Raw genomic sequence first — 19,613 nt, 5'->3', positions numbered from 1 at the left:
GAGGAAGAGAAAATCAAATTGTGCTGAAAATAAAATACTTTTTGGAAATTCTAGATTTGATGTAGTAAAAAACAAATGTAATAAAATTACTTGGAACAAAATTGACTGGAGAAGATGCTAAGGAATAGCACATGGCTTCTTGTAATAACTATATATTTTGTTAGGAGTAGGTCCAAAAAGAAGGATGAAGCTTTAGTACACGTTCTAGTATAGTTTTGTGGAAAGTTAGAATTCATTAAAAAGTATAACTTCCTGGAATGTTGACAATGTTGGCGTTGTTCCTCTTTTTTAGAAAGAGCATTCTTCACAGAAAGCATCAATTTAAATAAAAAACAGATGTTCTAATTGCAATATTTGAGAGTATTTTGGTCTAAACTAAGAAATACGAAAGATTTGCAATGTTTGTAAACAGGACCAGTTTTGACCATATTAATGGCACAGAATACATAAAGAACAGTAGCCTATAGGATCTGCAGGATTTGATAATACATCCAACAAGATCAAGCTCATATTTAATTACAAACCTTAAATAGCAAACCCAACATTTTATTATTTAACTTACAGTAGCAACTAGTTGTTAGAAAATCTAACAGTAACTGAATTCTAGCCATGCAAAATAGTTTTCAATTATTTTCTGCCTTCTACCCACCTTCCCCCTGTTATGTTTTATTTTGTTCAGCAAAAATTGACAACTGAGATGTATTAAACAGGTTAGAAGAAGTTGTGAATGGTAAATCATGAAGCTTTTGTGCTAATTTTAGAATCAGGAAAAAAAAATTCTGAATCCCTGTTATGACCTGGTGACTGTGGGAATGTATTCGTTATCTTGATCTACCATTGCAATCTGGATTGGGCAAACTAGGAAACAGGATGCACAACTACCGTAGATAAACCATTAATCTAATCTAATCTTGTAGCATCATTACACCTGCTTTTCTTAGGTTATGCATAGGATAATAAACTGTAAAATTGGATAGCTTTTTATATTCCTTTAAAGTGCAGATATGTTCTTAAGAAGCTGATCTCTATTTTTGATAGGAATTGAATTAAGAATCATAGTTTCTTGAATTACAATAAAATTATGTTATGTTATGTTATGTTAATTATATTATTTTGATTTACTATATTTATTCATAAAATTTATCAGCTGCCTATCTTACTAAGAGAAACTGTGAGTGGCTTACAATCCTAAAAGACGCACACACTCTAAAAACATAAATAGAATAGAATAGAATAGAATAGAATTTTTATTGGCCAAGTGTGATTGGACACACAAGGAATTCGTCTTGGTGCATATGCTCTCAGTGTACATAAAAGAAAAGATACGTTCATCAAGGTACAACATTAAATTAAGGTAAATTAATTAAGGTAAATTAATTAAGGTAAATTAATACCAACAAACACTATGATCTAATTACAGATGGGGTGGGCAGGACAGAATGGGTGGAGTTGGGATCTGTTGTTAATTGATCAACACCTCCATATATCTCGATTAACTGCATATGCTTATCCAAACCCACCCAAAATATATTTTCTTCTCTCTTTCTTGCCATTCAGCAACTTCACCAGAAGGAACTTTACTACATTACTTGTTATTTAAATATCCTTCCTTCATTGAACTTAACTGTACTTTTGCTATTCATTCCAGCATGAATTAACCAGCTATCAAGCTGTCACTGAGCTGCAAGTCCATGCAGTCCTCTTTTTTTTGGTCTTCTGAGAAATGACCCTCATCCTCAATAAGACAAATCAAATCAAATTTTATTTTGGTCACTGAACATGTTTACAGAATGTAAATATATGTATCAAATAAATACCAGTAACAATGATTAATATAAACAAACTTCAGATATTCAGATGTTGATCTCACTACTGACTTAATATAGGTAGTCCTCGTTTTACAACCATTTGTTTAATGACCTTTCAAAGTTACAACGGCAATGAAAAAAATAATTTATGACCATTTTTCACACTTATAACCATTGCAGCATCTCTGTGGTCATATGATCAAAATTAGGACACTTGGCAACTGGCATGTACTTTTAACAGTTGCATATCACATGTTTATGTGATAACTTTTTGCAATCAACAAACAAAATCAATATGGAAGCCAGATTCATTTAATAACTGTGCTATTAACTTAGCAGCTGCAGTGATTCATTTAACAACTCTGGCATGAAAAGTTATAAAATGAGGCAAAGCTCACTTAACTGTCTTGATTAGCAACTGAATTGTGGGCTCAACTGTGGTCATAAGCCGAGGATTACTTGTACCTATTGAGAATGGAATGTATACAAAATGTCCTGAAGAAGAAGATAAAGTTCCTGCCGCAATTTTTCCTTTTGGGAATTATAACGGATTGTACAGTGACTGAGATTAAATTGATTTTGAACTTAATAACAGCAGCAAGGCTGCTGATTGGACAATATTGGAAGAAAAAAGAGTTACCTACAATAGAAGAATGGATAATGAAAGTTACTCACTTGGCTGAGATGGCTAAAATCTCAGCCTTTTTGAAAGACAATACGCAGGAGAGATATTTAATTGAATGGAAAAAATGGATTGATTATTTACAAAACAGATATCAGATTAATAATGAATAATTAGGATGTATTATTTTATGTAATGGGGGGGTTAGGAAATGAAAAGACTTGAATGAGGTTAATTGGATTAGAAGGGAAAATTTTATTCTATGTTTGATTTATGTATAACAATACCTTGTGATTGACCCAGGAAGCCGGGGGGGGGGGGGAAGGGAAGGGGGAAGGGGGTTTTGAGGGGGGGAGAGGGGGAAAAGAGGGGGAAATGTTTTTGTTTGTTAAAACTTTTTCAATAAAAAAAGAGAATGGAATGTATGTAAAAGAAGTTTGGTGAAGTAATTTCATTATGTTGATTAGAGGAAAATTTAAGAATTTAAAAATGTATCAGATTGACCTTCGTATTTTGTTAAAACATTTGTCCTTCCATTCCCTCTCTCTGTTTTGAGAAACTCTATGCTAGAATTTAAAAGCATTTTAGATCTACGAACAATAAACTTAGCATCACACATCAGTGTATAATTTCTCTGTTCTTTGCAGGTTTTTCAGGATCTTGGTACAATGGTGTTATCCAGTGCTTTTAAAGGATACAATATTTGTCTTTTTGCTTATGGACAAACAGGTTCAGGAAAAACATATACCATGATGGGAACTCCAGTGAGTTTATACCCTTGATTCTGACTTTGCTTTCTCTTTGTCTTTGTCTTTGTCTTTGTCTTTGTCTTTGTCTTTGTCTTTGTCTTTGTCTCTCTCTCTCTCTCTCTCTCTCTCTCTCTCTCTCTCTCTCTCTATATATATATATATATATATATATATATATATATATATATATATATATATATATATATATATATATATTTATTTAACATTGAAGATCACCATATGAAGGACTTTTTAAAAAAAATATTGGCAACTTAATTGTTTGCATTAATGTAACAGATGTAACCGTTTCCTAGTTCATATTAAAATAATACTTGTCATACTATTTTACAAGAATATAGTCCTGTACTAATAATATACTCCTCTATATAAGAAAGAATGTAAAATAATATCATGGAATGCCAGTTAGTCTGGCTTTGTCAAGTTAAAGCACAGCTGTGATGAACATTTTAAGCCGGGATATTATTTTGTGCTATTTATTCCCTTTCCTTGGCATGTAGCTTCCTGTTTGTTCCCTCAACACTAACTCAACACTTTTGATCAATGTTTCTCAACCTTAACAATTTTTAAGATTGGGGTGGGGGGGACTTCAACTCTCAGCATGGCTCAGTAGGCTGGCTGGGTAATTCCGGAATGGGACAACTCGCCATAGCCAAAACTCACCACAGCCAGCTCACTGCAGGACAACTCGCCATGGCCAACTCACTGTGGGACAACTGACTGCAAGACAGTTTAATAATTCTACTTAATTATTTAAAATAATTATATTTTTTTTATTTTTGCCATTCACATTTCATTCTGTCTCTCCCTTTGCATCCTTTCCTTAATGATTCTATTCCACCATTTCTTCGATATTAGTGTAACTCTTGTCCTATAGCGAGTTGGCTGTGACGAGTTGGCCGTGACAAGTTGGCCATGGAAAATTGTCATAGACCCAGGGAATTCTGGAAGTTGCATCAACAGTAGTGATTCTTCTAAATTTAAAACACAAGAGGAACAGTTTTTGCATTATCTCTTCTTTTTTTCAAGGCTTCCATTGGATTAACACCTCGGATATGTCAGGTAGTTATGTTATTAAATGAAATACTTCATTTAAGTTTGCTTAATTTTGTCACATAAGATAGAAAATATACATTACTGCTTTTCATAGGGTCTTTTTTCAAGAGAAGGTGCCTCTTCCAAGCAGTCAACATCATGCAGAGTAGAAGTTAGGTAGGTATTACTTAATTTTCTCATATGGTCATATGTTTTTACCAATTCTTCTTTTCTGTATCAAACCACTGGTAATTTCTTTCTTTCTGTGTTTCTTTGAACTAGAAAGCATAATTATTGTCATTTGTAATTACATCATGTTTTAGAGGATGTTTGGATGTCTAATATTTGGACTGTGTTCAGTTATCCTTAAACATTTAGAAGTCCCATTAACTTTATAGAACTTTTACATTGTAGTATATAGTTAAATAATAGCTTTTACAGATGCAAAACTGCAGGGAATGGAATTAATGGGGTTTTGCAGTATTTTTGATTTGATTCCTAAAAGGTACTTAAGAGTGTCTAGGAATATGAATCTAGCAGCTTCTATAACCCTTTAAAGCAATCATTCCTTTTTGTGGGGTTGTTCAGTCACCCTTTGCACTTTCCATAAAATCCCAAGAAAGGCTGCTTTAAAGAGTTATAATTTGGTATTACGTTCATTCCTCTGAAGCAGAGGTGGGCTGCTGCCAGTTTGCACTGGTTCGGAGAAACTGACAGTTAAGATTCTGCGCAGTTTTGTGATCTGGCAAATCCCACCGCTGGCTGGCCCCTCCCCCACTTATTTTTCAACCTCTTTTCCTAAAAACGGGCAGGGGCGGGGCCAACCAGTGGTGGGATTAATCCCAACTGGCTGAATCCTACCTCTGCCTTTGAGGTGAGTGGCCAGGAGGCGGGGCTGAGTGTGATGAGTGACGTCACCCACCCAGTCACATGACTAACCAGCCACACCTACCCAGCCAGAGAACTGGTTGTTTAGTTATTCAAGCCCCATCACTACTCTGAAGGCTTTTAAGAACTGAATGTAAAGGAATTCACAACTCTCCAATAGAAATTCTCTTTCTTAACAAGAATCTTCTCTGAGAGGAAAGGATCATTTTAGATTGAAATATAATATTAACACCTAAAGTTGCTGGGCCTCCCTACCAAATATTCTCCAAAGCTATTACTACAATATTTTGTAACTGTATTCATTTTATCACAAAAATAGCCAGAGAAGACATCAAGCCAACCAATAAAAGAATGCCAAAATTATTTTTTGCCAGATTTTTCCCTACTATTACTTTGCTGGATTGATCTTGCTACTTCAGTGTCCAAATACTTAGATGGAGAATATTTTGCTCACATCTATTTCTTTCCAGTTTCCTAGAAATTTATAATGAGCAAGTCCGCGATTTATTAAGGCAATCAAACCATAAGAAGCCGTATACGCTTCGTGTCCGTGAACACCCTGAAATGGGTCCATATGTTCAAGGTAATTGTCTTTTTAAAGGTAGATATTATTCAGAGAGAGAACTTTAGTAGTCTCTGTCCTTTAGTTTTATTTTCTTGCATCTTCTGAAATGTTTTTTTTCATTTTAACATTCATTTTGCCATTGCTTTTGCTTACTGTTTCTAGAAGTTCTGAGGGATGGATGGAGATCCAGTGTTGTTCAAAGAGCTTGTGGCACTTCTACGTTTCCCTAACTTTATGTTTTATGCACCTAACTACCTAATGACTGACATATACTCCAGTTGCTGCCAAAATTTATTGGAGATAAACTGTCAATGATTTTTGGCAAGAAAATTATCAAATGTAAATCTTGAATATATTTTTCTTAATAGCAAAGCTACTAATGAAAAACTACTAAAAGCTACAATTATTAATACAAACTACTTTTGAAAGGTGTACTTTGTATGGAGTTGTGTAGATAAGATTGTTCTTGACAAATCAAGTAATCGGGACCTAGCTAATTACATCTGCCTGACCTTTAGGGGGCATTCCATATAAGGCTGTTGTATTTAATGTATCTCTAAGGATCAGTTCATAAGGTCTTGCCAAGTACTGATTTCTTTCTGCTGCTAATGGTGTAACACTGCAGTTCAGACTTTCAAAAAAGCTTGTCTTCATGTCTAAAATAAAAATAAAACCCTCTTTGTTTAACAAGGTCATGTGATAGACATAAAATGATTTACTGTATACCCAGACTGAACTGATTTCAAAACTGATAATTCAGTTTGAATGAATTATTAATCATATACTAATAGTGTAATATAACCTGATATATGAATAGAAGGAGCAATCATTATCTAACATGACCAGCAACTCTTAAAAGATCAGAAGGAAGAATTGGTTTAGGATGCTCCCAGTTTTCCAGCTAACTGTGCTTCAGTCTGTTCACGTGTTGTGAGATTAAAGAGCTTTCATTGGGTCTTCTGTGCTCTTGTGTCTTCTATAATTTTCCAATCCCATTACCAATTATTTGGGTATTGCTTGGAAAGTATCTGTCACATGTTATGTTTTAATAGAGGTTAATAAGGGAAAAGGAGACTTGGGAAATTATTTGAAAAATATGGAGAATATTTTGTGCAATAACTAGGTATCCTTAGTAATATGTATTTCTTAACTTCCATACAATTAAAATACATTATGTAACTGAAGTTTGATTCATTGATTTTGTATTCACAATGATCTTAAGCAGTTATCCTTTCTTGTTCCAGCAATACTGTGATCCTTTGTTTCATCCATAATATATTTTTCTACTTGAAATCTTTGTTTTATTAACTATATATCTTACACCTCTGTCTTTTTGGCATTCAAGGTAGCTTACAATAAATTATTAAATGTAAAAAATCAGAGGAGCTCAGTAAAAATTAAAAAACCCCAGAAACATTAAAATAAAAAATTGATTGAAGTAATAATTCAACATTTGGTGGGAGATATTGTTCTTCTTTCATTTCCCCCCCCGAAGGTGCTATTTTTGGTTGAAGGCCAAAAACATCCCCTTGGTTAGTGCTTTCCACAAGCTGGGCTCCACCCAGGAAAAGATCTTCTAGGATACCCAGTTAGGAAAGCTGCTTCTGCAGGGGAGGTCATCAAAAGAGTCTCTCAATGTCACAGAAAAGATTTCTATTCTTTAGTGCCCTCTGGATTCCTGAGACAGGAATTTCTATGGAGATTCTCAGTCGTCCAGGTCATGGTTGTCCCAAAGGCGTTTTTCTTGGAAAACGTTTTGCTTCTAATCCAAGAGCTGAAGAAGCTGCTTGGAAGCGAAACGTCTTCAAAGAAAACCCAGAAAGTCTAGTTGCCTCTTGAGAAAGCACCTTTGGGATGAAATACTGGAAAATATTTTTTTAACTATTGATTCTTCTTCCTTAAAATCTTTTCCAGGACTATCTCAACATGTGGTTACAGACTACAGACAAGTAGTTGAACTTCTGGAAGAAGGGATAGCAAATAGGTATTTGTATTAAAGTACTCTAATTCATGTTAGCTTATTTATAATTATTTTTCTCATTGTCCTTCTATATTGCAGCTTTCATCAGCAAAAGGAATGGTTAATCATTGCAAGGAATTATCATGCTCTATAATAGCATACTAATTAGTGGTGTTTTCAACCCTGCAGATATAACCATGATTAAATAGGTTTCGTAATTTAAATGTTTTAATTCTATGAAACTTATTTTCTTGTGTTTTATAAAAATTATAGACATAATCTATATATAGCGGTATGTGAAGTCCATGTGATTCTATGTAGTTTAGTGATGTGGTGGAATATAGTTTTACATTTAGTTCCAAAGATAATCCATATATGGTCTAAACTTCAGCTGCTTCTATCAAAATCTGAATCTTGTGGTATGATGGTTAACTTGTTTTCATGTTTATTCTTCCATATAAGTTATCATAGTCACTGTTACCTACCTCACAAAGAATAAATTATTAACTTTTCTTTTCTTGTGTGTAGAATCACAGCAGCTACCCATGTTCACGATGCGAGCAGTAGATCCCATGCTATTTTCACCATCCAATATACTCAAGTTAGTTGAATTTTCCCAGTAATTTTTGAAACCCATAAAAGCAAGTCTTGTTGGTGTTAATTTCATCTATGAATACATTGTAACAAAATGACATTGTCATAAAAGTAATTTGTACCATGGAGCATTATATTATACTCGTAACTGTGTAACCACTGATGAGTGGCATTTTTTTTTTCAATTGAAAGCTGCATCCCCTTCAGTTGAGCTAATTTGATACTGATTGGTGAAAACCAAAAGTGAGAAGGCCATCATTATCTCTTCCTCTCTTTTTTCCCTCATATCCTTCTGGGTCTCTTTTATGCCAACCTACCTTCCATTTTCATACTTTCTCCCTCTCTGCCCAATGAATTGCTGAGATAAAAAGTTGATATTGCCTTTGCAACTTCATATCTGATGAAAATATTCAGTGTTTATGTTATCTTAAAGTAGATTAGGAATTTTAATTATGATGTTCTTCATCATAGCATTTCCCTCTCATGGTTTGATTTTATTTTTGCTATTTGGGTTGCATATTGTTTTAATTATTGTTTTAAATTTGACATAACATCCAAGAATTGAGACTATAGCAGGATAAAAATCAAATGAGTACATATACTTTGCAGGCAAGCAGTCCCATTGGTATAAATGCAGGTTGACCGCTTGAAGCACCTCACACAATCACTCTGTTCTAGAGTATAGAAAAAAATTGAATTTTTACTCTGAAATCACATTGCTTGAATTTGTTTTCTTTTAGGCTATACTTGAGAATAATCTGCCTTCTGAAACAGCAAGCAAGATCAATTTAGTGGACCTTGCAGGCAGGTAATGCTTAGCTTTTGGAGATAACCTCTTAAAATCCAATTATGCATGATTGTTTACTGTTAAACAATTTCTCTTTTATACTGTTTGCTGTGGAATTTCTGTGTGTGGATTCTGTGAGAATTCTTGGGTACATTTAAAGTTATACAGGAAACAGAGTGGTATGGTGACCTAGAGGTGGAGCTCTCACCTCACAATCAGGAGGCTGTGAGTTCAATCCTAGGTAGAGGCAGATATTTCTCTCTCTGGGCACCATGAGAATAAATCTGCTGAACAAAGCTCCACATTGGTGACAGGAAAGGAATCCAGCCATTAAATGCTCTGCTGGCAAGGGATTATGGGGTCGTTAAATGATGATGATGATTTGAAGTTTTACAGAATATGGTCTGTTTAGTTGATAGGAAACCTGCAATTTTAATTTAGAAAGCTGTGTGTAAATTGCCTTATACATGAGCTTGCGTACCTTTATTGGCTTTCTCATATGCTTCAAAATAAAATCCAAAATATATTTTGAAACTTACATCAGTAAACTGATTATTAATACATTACAAATATTGATGAACGCCTTTTTGACAAATGTTCTTAAATGAAGGCGAAAGGTTGAGTTGACATTTGCCAAACATAAAATATTACGAGTGAGAAATAGTGAAATGGATTTTGTTAGAGCTGTATATACCATTTAACAGATTATGTGAAGATGCATTTACTGTACATGGTGTGTGGGAATAATTTCAGTACTCTGGAAAAAATGAAACCTTGGAATGCTTCTGCCTTCTAGTGGATGCATATACAGGTTCTCAGTTCTTTGGAAGCAATTGTATTTACATTTTGTCAATGTTATGAGTGCATGTTTGGCATAAGATTACCCATAATAGGATTGATGATAGAATAGTAATTCTGTAATACCATATATGTGGTAAGTCCATGGATAAGTCATAGACTTTTGAATAGCAGGACTTCCGTGTCAGATATAAACTTTACATGTTTTGGAAATATTAGAAAACTTTATGTAAGGGCTTGTATTTGTGAAAATAGGTTATTCTTTTCATTATTTGAGAGTTGTAGAATGTTTTCTCATTTCTTATGCTGCTACTTTTATATGCTGATAATCATTACTGTTACTTCAATTATCTCTTTGGTTATGTGTTTCAGTGAAAAGGCTGATCCTAGTTATTGCAAAAATCGAATCACAGAGGGTGCCAACATCAACAAATCATTAGTTACTCTTGGAATTGTCATCTCTACTTTAGGTAAAAATAATATTAACTTTTATTTAAGCCATAATGAAATGTTAATGTGTCACCTATTGAACTTTTCCTACGATGCATATTTGCAAGCGGGCATGGGTAAATAAATGAAGTACTGTATTCATAAAATGTTTCATTTGCTATTTGATGGGAGACAGAATTATAAAAGAAGCATTGGCTGCCTTCATAAGTTGCAATTTATTCATCTCCTTTTTTTTAAGGAGCTCTTGCCTTTGCTTCTGTGGATTTTTTTTTAAATTTGCATTTATATCCCGCCCTTCTCCGAAGACTCAGGGCGGCTTACACTATGTCAAGCAATAGTCTTCATCGTTTGTATATTATATTAATTAATTAATTAATTACAGCAGAGATGCACATCTCCAGTTTGAACGTGGTCCCAGAAATGTCATGCAGACATTTAATAAGGGGCTTCCTTATCTTGCAGATGACCAGCTGTGGCAATAACTCAAGTTTTCTCCACTCCCCCTTCCCATACTGCTTTTCCATTGTCACCGTTGCTGCCATATACCTCTACTGTTTATCTTCTGTATTTCATTTTCTTGGGGGTCCCACTAGTTTACTTCACTTCTTTACCACTACCAGAACAATAGTTACCCTACTGGTATTGTCTTGGCTGTTTGCTTATCAGTGATGAATTTCCAGTCAATTTGCAGCCGAGAGAAGCATCGTGGTGACTTGAAAGGACGGACTAAGAAGCAGCATTCTTTGCCCTTTTTGCAAGAAATGAGGAGCTCAAGGAACAGTGAAGAGTGCTGCTACTTTTATCCACTTTCAGCTTCTTCCTGTTAAGTTGCCTTATATTTCCTGTTATCTTTTGGTATCAATAGGCAAACAGGAAGCAGCTGCAGTATTAAGGAGAAAGAAAGAGCAGTCCTTTTCTTTTAGACTTAAATTCCTTCCCTGCTTTCTTTCCGTTTCCTTCCACTTTACTGTTTGATGACCATAAAATTCAGAAACTTCGGCATGTTATGATTCCCTAAAAGAGAGATGAAGAATTACTTAGTGAATGAATGGACTCTGCCTACCAGCCGCTTCCTAGCAATGGCAATGGCAATGGCAAACTCGTTGCTTTCAATGGTGGGAAAGTGTCAGCAATTTGCTAAAGAGAGTAGCAGCTTTTTGCTGAGAATGTATATAAAATAATGAAAAAGAATGATGTGAGTCATTCATATGTGAATGTCTGATCACTTAAAGAAGCATTTTAGTGAGTTTCAAATGTTTCCATCATGTTCAAGTTAACAAACATATATTAGGGATAATTAACCGGGTTTCTTGAAGTTATGGTTGTTCTTTACTATTTATTTGATTTTTATCCCATCTCTATTATTTTATAAGTAAATCAGGGGTCAACATACATAGTATTCCTACTATTCAAAGAAAAAGGAAAGCTAATATTACAGTTTATAACATAATATAGTATTATGCCTCATTCTGCTCCTTCATTCTGTATGTTTATTTGAGAAGGCAGGAGAGAAATAAGTTGATTTAAAGAAAAAGCATATTGTTCTAAGAAATTTGTAGTAAACATGTTCTGTACATTAAGTTACAAATAAAGATTTTTTATATTTACTGGGAATCTTTTCTTCCGTATGAACTTGGCTAAATTGGGAGAAAAACTTCCTTTATGCAATTCAAAATAATTTTGTAGCTGGAAATACACAGAGGTAAGAAAAGAAAGAAAAGAAAAGAAAAGAAAAGAAAAGAAAAGAAAAGAAAAACAAAGAAAAACAAAGGGAAAACAAAAGAAGAAAAGGCATCCTGGGGATAAATCTTTCTATCTTTCTGGTGGGAGCTTCTGAATAAATTCAGACCTTTCCCTGAAGTTTATTTCTTCTATTAACATTTCATTATTTTTCTTTTGTGCTATTTTGTGCTGTTAGAAAACAGCATGGATAGAATAGCATGAAAGTATAATGATGGGTCACATCATTAAATCAGTACAACACATGAGGTAACATTTGTCTAGGAAACGACAGTTAAAAATTAAAAGCAAATAAACTTAAGTGCAAAATGTTTGTCATTTACCATTTGTTCAACCAAACATTTGCCATTTACAGATGACATTTGCCATGAAAGAAAAGTGATAGCATCCCAACACCAGTTTTGGTGCTCATTCTTCACTTTTTCTTGTTGGAAGTTCTTAAGCATGGGAATAGTTTAATTCCCAGAGACTTGTTCTTCTATTTTTCTCTTTAGAGTCCCTCGTCCCTGGGATGAAATATCCACTGTGCTTTTCTGATGACATTAGAACCCCATTTGATGGCTTCCTATACATAAAATTGGATGGCTGAATTGTGATCTTTGGCACCTTAAAAACTGCCTAATCTGTGATCAAACGACCATAATTATTGAGTAATAAAACCAGGGGTATCAAATTTGATTTAATTGAGGGCTGCATCAGGGTTGTGTTTGACCTTGGTGGGGTGGGGTGGATGTGGCCAGGGGGGGCATGGCCAACTCAATGTCACTTGTGTTGGGAGTGCCTGTGGTTGCCTGAGCACTCTGCCAGCAAAAACAGCTCCGTTTTCGGCTGCCACAGCCTCCTGCAACCCTCTGCCAGTGAAAACACGGAACTTGGGAGGGCCACACGCAGTCCATAATCCTCCCGAGCTGTGTTTTCACTGGCAGAGGGTTGCGGGAGGCCGTGGCAGCCAAAAACGGAGCTCAGGAGCCCGTTTTTATTGGCAGAAGCACTGCAGGCCAGTCTGCTGTTTCCAGGATAGCCCTGCAGCCAGATCTAAGTACCCTGCGGGCTGCATCCTTGAGTTTGATGCCCCTGAAGAAAACAGTATAGTCTTAATCTTGGACTGTTCAACGTTACTTTAGCATGAAAAAATATTTTTTGATTGTTTGAAATAAATATTTTTTTTTACTGTATGTCTGACTTTTTTTTTTTTTGCTTCTTAGCCGAAAACACTCAGATGTTCAGCAGCTGCCAGAGTATCAGCAGTATAGCCAGTGACATGGACAGTGACCGTACAGACAGTTACTGTGGCTCCAATATCAATAGCTGCAAGCGTCAAGCTTATGTTCCATATCGGGATTCCATTCTTACTTGGCTTCTGAAGGATAGTCTGGGTGGCAATTCCAAGACCATAATGATTGCAAGTAAGTGTAAAGATTTGCTTTGATTTCAGGAATGGTCATATGGTCTAAATATTCCTAAAAGTAGTATTCTGTTAATTGCCCAAGGACAGTGTAATATCTCTCTGAAAGACATGTGACATAGAAAATAGTTGAGCAAGAGATTGAATATTGAATTATAAATTTCAATATGGAATTGTATTTTACCTCTGTCAGTAGTACCTAATGAGATATTACTGTTTATTTAAAAAGATTTATAAGTTGCCCTTACACTGTAGTTATGAAAGGCAGAGATCTGGCAACATTAAAAAAAAACCTACATGCTTATAAAGAAAAGACCAGTAGGACCAGATTATAACAAAGAGATAATCTGCTAACCTATCAGCAGAGCAAGCTAAGTATTTGCTGCAATATGTTTTTTCTATACTAGATAGAAAGGGAAAAACAAAAGCATACATCCATACATTAGGCATTGTTTTTCTTTCCTGAATTCTAGCCAGAAATATCAGGGCATCCAGTGTGTTTTGGAGAAATGCTTGTCTATCAAATTTTAAAGAACGAACAGGGTTATGGGAGTAGATGATCCATAGTTTTGTGGCAGCAAAGAGTTTTAGGAGTTTTTAATGCCAGTAATACTTTTCAATTGTTCTAGAAACCTACCCAGTTACTGGGTAATTAATCCTATTTGTTCAATAGGTCAGGCAGCCATTACTGTCAAAAAATGGATAAGCTAAAATTTGTAGAAAATTTTCAAACAGGGACATGGATACAGCATGTTCCTGTAATTTAGTCAAATGTTGTTAAGGCGTGTGTCATCGTGGCTAAATTTGTCTTCTTTTGAGTAGGCATCATTTTGTCTCATACTTTATAAAAAGCATAGATCTGTTTGCCTACTGGCTTATCTATCTATTTTAACAAAGACTGACTTGAAAAAGTTTGGGTGTAACCATCTGTTGCAAAGTTAGATCACTTACCCTTATTTTCAACAAAGTTTACTTTGGCAAAAGTTGTTTTTTGATTCATCTATCATCTGAATTAATCAGGATTTGGCCAATAAGTGATTAAATGCACAAACATACTTTACAGCATATAAAATGTGGCTCCAACTCCAAGTTAATGAAGGATTTACTAGATAATCTTGGATATAACTGTAGGTCCAGGAAAGTAATCACATAAAGCAAGGACCATTATGTTTTAAGTCAATTTCTCTTCAAAACATTTCAGTTTTTGTTACTGACAATTTCTGGTGATTTGCCTGCGTGAAGAGAGTAGCATATCAACTCATATTGCTCTTGGGTAGAAGAATAAAAATCAAATGGTTTTGCGTTCAAAATATCTAAAACACATTTTATAATTTTTTTTAGTAATTTTCTTTTTTTATCTGCAGCTATTTCTCCTGCAAGCTGTTGCTATAATGAAACTGTGAACACCTTACGCTATGCTTCAAATGCCAAAAAAATTATTAATAAACCTCGAGTAAATGAGGTGAGCTACCTTGTGTGTTTCTTTATTTTATTAAGCATTTTTGATAGCTCTCTGTCATTTTTGTATGTATAATTTTTATGCATTTTTAAAACAAATGATGCTGCAGTTCTTTTAGTGTCACCTTTTTTCCTAATACATTATAGCAGTTCTCACTTAATGACCACATCTGGGAACAGTGTGGTCCCTTGGTAAATTATGCAATTGTTAAATGAAATGTCCTGTGACTGTGTTGAACTTAATGACATTAGTTTTCCTGTGGTGGTTAAGTGAATCACTGCGGGTTGTAAAGTGATGTGACTGCAACTTGTGACTTCCTGCCAGCTTCTCCAGTGACTTTGATTGTCAGAAGCCTGCTGTGAAGGTCACAAATGTGACCGTGGGATGCTGTGACCGTCATAAATGTACACCAGTTGCCAAATACCCAAATCATGATCGTGTGACCACGGGACACTGCAAATATCATAAATGCATGTTGGTTCTCAAGCTCCTGAAACATGATCAGGTGATGCTTCAACAGCTACAAATTCAAAGATTAGTTGTAAAACTACTTTTTACATGCCATTGTAACTTTGACTAGTTGATGAATGAAGCAATCAGTAAATGAGGAAGATCTACTATATGTAGTAGCAATAGATTATTTACTTAGACTTATTTACTGCTTCAAAGTGATTTACAGCCCTCTCTGAGCGGTTTACAGAGTCAGCCTATTGCCCCCCACAGTCTAGGTCCTCATTTTACCAACCTCAGAAGGATGGAAGGCTGAGTCAACCTTGAGCCCCATCAGGATCAAACTCCTGGCAGTGGGCAGAGTTAGCCTGCAAAACTGCATTCTAACCAATGTGCAACTAGGGCTCATGTAAAGTATGCTGTCATCATATTTACTTATTACATATGCAGTTCCCTGTTAACCATCACACATTAAGAGGGAAGAAGATTTAATTTAGACATCTAATATTGGGAGAAGTAATAATGTTGTGCAATCCCTAATTTGTTTTTCTTTCCTGGTAATTGGAAGGGCAGAATATATTGAGTAGTAATGCCCAAAAATGTCCAATAAATATAGTTTAGAACCAATGAATTGTTTTCTCTAATTTTTCAGGATGCAAATGTGAAACTGATTAGAGAATTACAAGAAGAAATACGTAGATTGAAGGTTATGTTGATGAATTTTGAGATGGTATGTGCAACTGTATTACCTACATTCAATCAAAATCATTCATTCCATCTGTATATATTATTAGAAGTGTAATTTTGCTGTATATCAAATCTGATGGCAATCCAATATTATCTGTTAAGATTGGTTTTCCCTAAGATATCAGTCAGATTTGTTACTGCCTGGATCCTAATCTGAACCAAGGAGCTTGGATCTGCAGTTAAATCTTTTTTAAAAAAACATTTTAGTTATTAAGCCCATATCCTATTTATTTTGTCATTAAGTTTTCTCTACTAATAATTCGGCAGAGTGTGATGCAGCACACGTGACCTACAATGGGACAAATTTCTGCTGTAATTTACAGGATGGTGCTGATTGGTTATCAGGAGAGACATCATCTCTCCTTCCAAATTAGATTTCCATTCACAAGAAGTCAATAAAAGGAGGAAGAGGAACAAATTACTTAAGTAATTGGAAGAAAAATGAGTAATTCAGAGATGCTATTATGTCCAGAAAGCTACCAAACTACTGAAGCTATTCCACAAGTAACGTGTTTTCCCGAAAATAAGACCTTCCCGGATAATAAGTCCAATTGGGCTTTTGTGCGCATGCGCTAAAATAAGCCCCCCTGAAAATAAGTCCTCCCTGAAAATAAGCCCTCCCTGAAAATATTTAATCATAAGCGCAGCTGGTCCCAGCCATTTCCTCTGGTTAGGGTTAGGGAGACAGAGCTGGAAATCTAGTAAGATGGCAACAGGAGTCCCGTCTTGTTCCATGTGGCCCAAAATAATAATACCTCCCTGAAAATGAGGCCAAGCACTTATTGGGGTTCAAAAAATATAAGACAGGGTCTTATTTTCGGGAAAACATGGTCTTTGAAATTCAAAGGACTTTAACTGTAATTTTGGAATATTATTGTTTACTATGATGATAGTTTAAATATGTCTTCCAGTGCAATTGAAAGAAGAGTTCCAAGTAAATTTGCACTCCTTAAGAGAACAACTTTGGGACTTTTTCTTTATGGATACTAACAAAGCTATGAATCTCTTGAGAAAAATAGAAGTTTATATTTATTTCATAGCTATTCTAAAGAAGAAAAATATTCTATGAGGACAAGGTGGAGGGTGTAACTTAATAAATTAACTCTAGTTAGGATGGATTTTTACCAGCCTATATACTATAGGTAATCGAAAGCCTATATATAATTGAAAGAAAGTTCCAATGTATGGTTTTGTGTTTTATGAAGTGGATTTGAAAATGGATTTTTCTTTCTTTTTCTTCTTCTTTCCCTTATGTATGTATAATGCTTGACTAATTCCTAAAGTTTGTAAAATACTATCTGAAATGAATTTTGAAAGTATGTAAGTTAGGAAGAAGTTAAAAAAAGATATATTAGAATTTAAAGGAAACCTTGGAGTTTCAAAATGGCTATAAAGATGTTTTCCCTAAGGTTAAAGAATATGAAAGAATATAGTGAATTTTGTTAATATAAATATAAATAAATAAATCTACAAAGATCAATAAGTCTAATTAGAAATACATATTAATTCTCACAACAGGGAAGATAAAAAAGGGATTTTGGTGAAGATTGTGGCGTACGTTGTTTTAAACAAAGATTTTATTTGGTCCTGTTTCTGTTGGGGTTATTGTTTCTGATTTTTATACTTGATACTAGAAAAAATGAAAATAATTTTGGTTTGAAGTTTTAATAATTATATAAGTTGTAGAATTGGCTTTTAATACTTATTGATAAGTAAAAAGTTGAGGTTATAGCCAGTAGTGGGATTCAAATGCTGTCGCTACCACTTCGCTCGTGGGTGCTCTTGCAACACTTTGCCGCATGCGCAGAAGCTTCTGCGCATGCGCAGAGACATCTGGGTGGGTGGGCGGAGCCTCCCATCACTGTTGCTACTGGTTCGCCCAATCTGAGGTGAACCGATAGCAACCCACCACTGGTTATAACTGTATTAGAATTTTACTGTAAGGGCTCGAAGTCAGCCTTGTATTTTTTTTTCTTTTTTTCTCTAAATCCTGCAGTTCCCCCTTTTCTTTTCTTTTCTTCTCTCTTTTCTTTTCTTAATTTATATTTCCCATTGTATTTTATGTGATAATAAACTTCAATAAAATACTTTAAAAATAATAATAAAATGAAATTTTCTCCATAGAAATACCATAGAACACTTATCTAGAGAAATGTGAATAAGAAAATTGAACCTGCATTATTTTGTTATTAATTTGTACTGAATATAGAAACATTTCAGAAATTTTATTAATGCTTTGTCTCCACAGATGAACTCTAGTCCTTCATGGAGTGATGACAAAGAAGGAAATCTTACAGAATTAGTACTTCAAAATGAAATTAAGGTTGGTATGCATTGTGTTTTTCTCAAAACTGTTCAAAAGGAAATCATGGTCACAGATTAATGTCTGGGAGAGAAGGGGAAAAGAAAAATATTAGAGTGGATGAAGAGTTTTGAAATATGTCCTAGTATTTCTGTTTGATAAATAAAATGGGCAAGTTGTGAATAAAACGAAACCCAATCATTTTTTAAATAAAGAAGCTTATATTAATATAAGCAAAACTTAATTAAAAAGAGACACTGCTGACAGTGATAGTTTTTACATTTATAAGATATGTGTTCTAGATTTCTGATTCTGACTTCACCATTGATTTTGCTTGTCAGAATGTCACAAAAGGTTATCACATGACCCAGGAACACTGCAACTATCACAAATATGAATCAGTTGCCAACAATATTTGGAGTAATACCCTGTTTCCCCCAAAATAAGACATCCCCTGATAATAAACCCAATTGGGCTTTTAAGCCCATGGCAATAAGGCCAAGCGCTTATTTCAGGATTCAAAAAAATATAAGACAAGGTCTTATTTTCAGAGAAACACAGTACATAACTGTAATAAAAAGTTTTTTATCCTGCCCTTATTGTTTTTTTATAAATAACTCAAAGCAGCGAACAAATCATACCTTTCTTCTCATATTTTCCTTTCTGAGGTGAATTGGGCTGAGAGGGAATGACTGGTCCAAAGTCTCCCAGCTGGCATTCATGCCTAAGACAGGACCAGAACTCACCATCTTCTGGTTTCTAAGCAAGCAGCTTAACCACTGCACCAAACCGGCTCTCAGATTTTGTCTTATTTGCATGAAAAAAATATTAAAATAAGCATTTTTCTCATTTATCATCCCCAAAGATTGACCAGTTGACCAAAGACTGGACAGATAAATGGATTAACAGAAAAGCTATTATGGAAGAGTACAGTGTGGATATCAACAAGAAAAAAGCTGGAGTGACAATAGACTCCAATTTACCTCATTTCATGGCCATGGACGATGACATCCTTAGTACTGGAGTTGTACTGTACCATCTCAGGGTGAGATGAGATTTCTGTGTTTAGCTATTACTTCAAAATGACATAAGCCTTAATTATGAATAGAATATTTTAATCTGCAATACTTGTCTAATAACAAGGTTTGAAAGGTTTAAAAAGATTCAGAAAACAGAATGTATAAACGTTCATATTTTAATTCAAATATTTCTGCTCCTATGTCTAATATATTATTG

At 34.6% G+C, this 19,613-nt stretch overlaps 1 protein-coding gene across 3 annotated transcripts in view; it reads left to right on the top strand.

Annotated features, from left to right (window-relative positions):
• Positions 1–19,613, top strand: part of STARD9 (StAR related lipid transfer domain containing 9) — a 121,904-nt gene that overhangs the window by 32,930 nt on the left and 69,361 nt on the right. For all 3 annotated transcript variants that reach the window (XM_058161995.1, XM_058161993.1, XM_058161994.1), the window contains exons 4-16: positions 3,078–3,194; positions 4,227–4,259; positions 4,348–4,409; positions 5,591–5,703; positions 7,600–7,669; positions 8,174–8,246; positions 8,980–9,047; positions 10,197–10,294; positions 13,220–13,420; positions 14,784–14,881; positions 15,981–16,058; positions 18,324–18,398; positions 19,243–19,422. In XM_058161995.1, coding sequence (XP_058017978.1) covers positions 3,078–3,194; positions 4,227–4,259; positions 4,348–4,409; positions 5,591–5,703; positions 7,600–7,669; positions 8,174–8,246; positions 8,980–9,047; positions 10,197–10,294; positions 13,220–13,420; positions 14,784–14,881; positions 15,981–16,058; positions 18,324–18,398; positions 19,243–19,422 — 1,266 coding nt within the window. The remainder of the gene's footprint in view (positions 1–3,077; positions 3,195–4,226; positions 4,260–4,347; positions 4,410–5,590; positions 5,704–7,599; positions 7,670–8,173; positions 8,247–8,979; positions 9,048–10,196; positions 10,295–13,219; positions 13,421–14,783; positions 14,882–15,980; positions 16,059–18,323; positions 18,399–19,242; positions 19,423–19,613) is intronic.

Source organism: Ahaetulla prasina, chromosome 1, assembly GCF_028640845.1.
Source record: "Ahaetulla prasina isolate Xishuangbanna chromosome 1, ASM2864084v1, whole genome shotgun sequence".
In the NCBI taxonomy this organism is placed as follows: Eukaryota; Metazoa; Chordata; class Lepidosauria; order Squamata; family Colubridae; genus Ahaetulla; species Ahaetulla prasina.
This window is presented reverse-complemented; position numbering and strand designations above follow the sequence as displayed.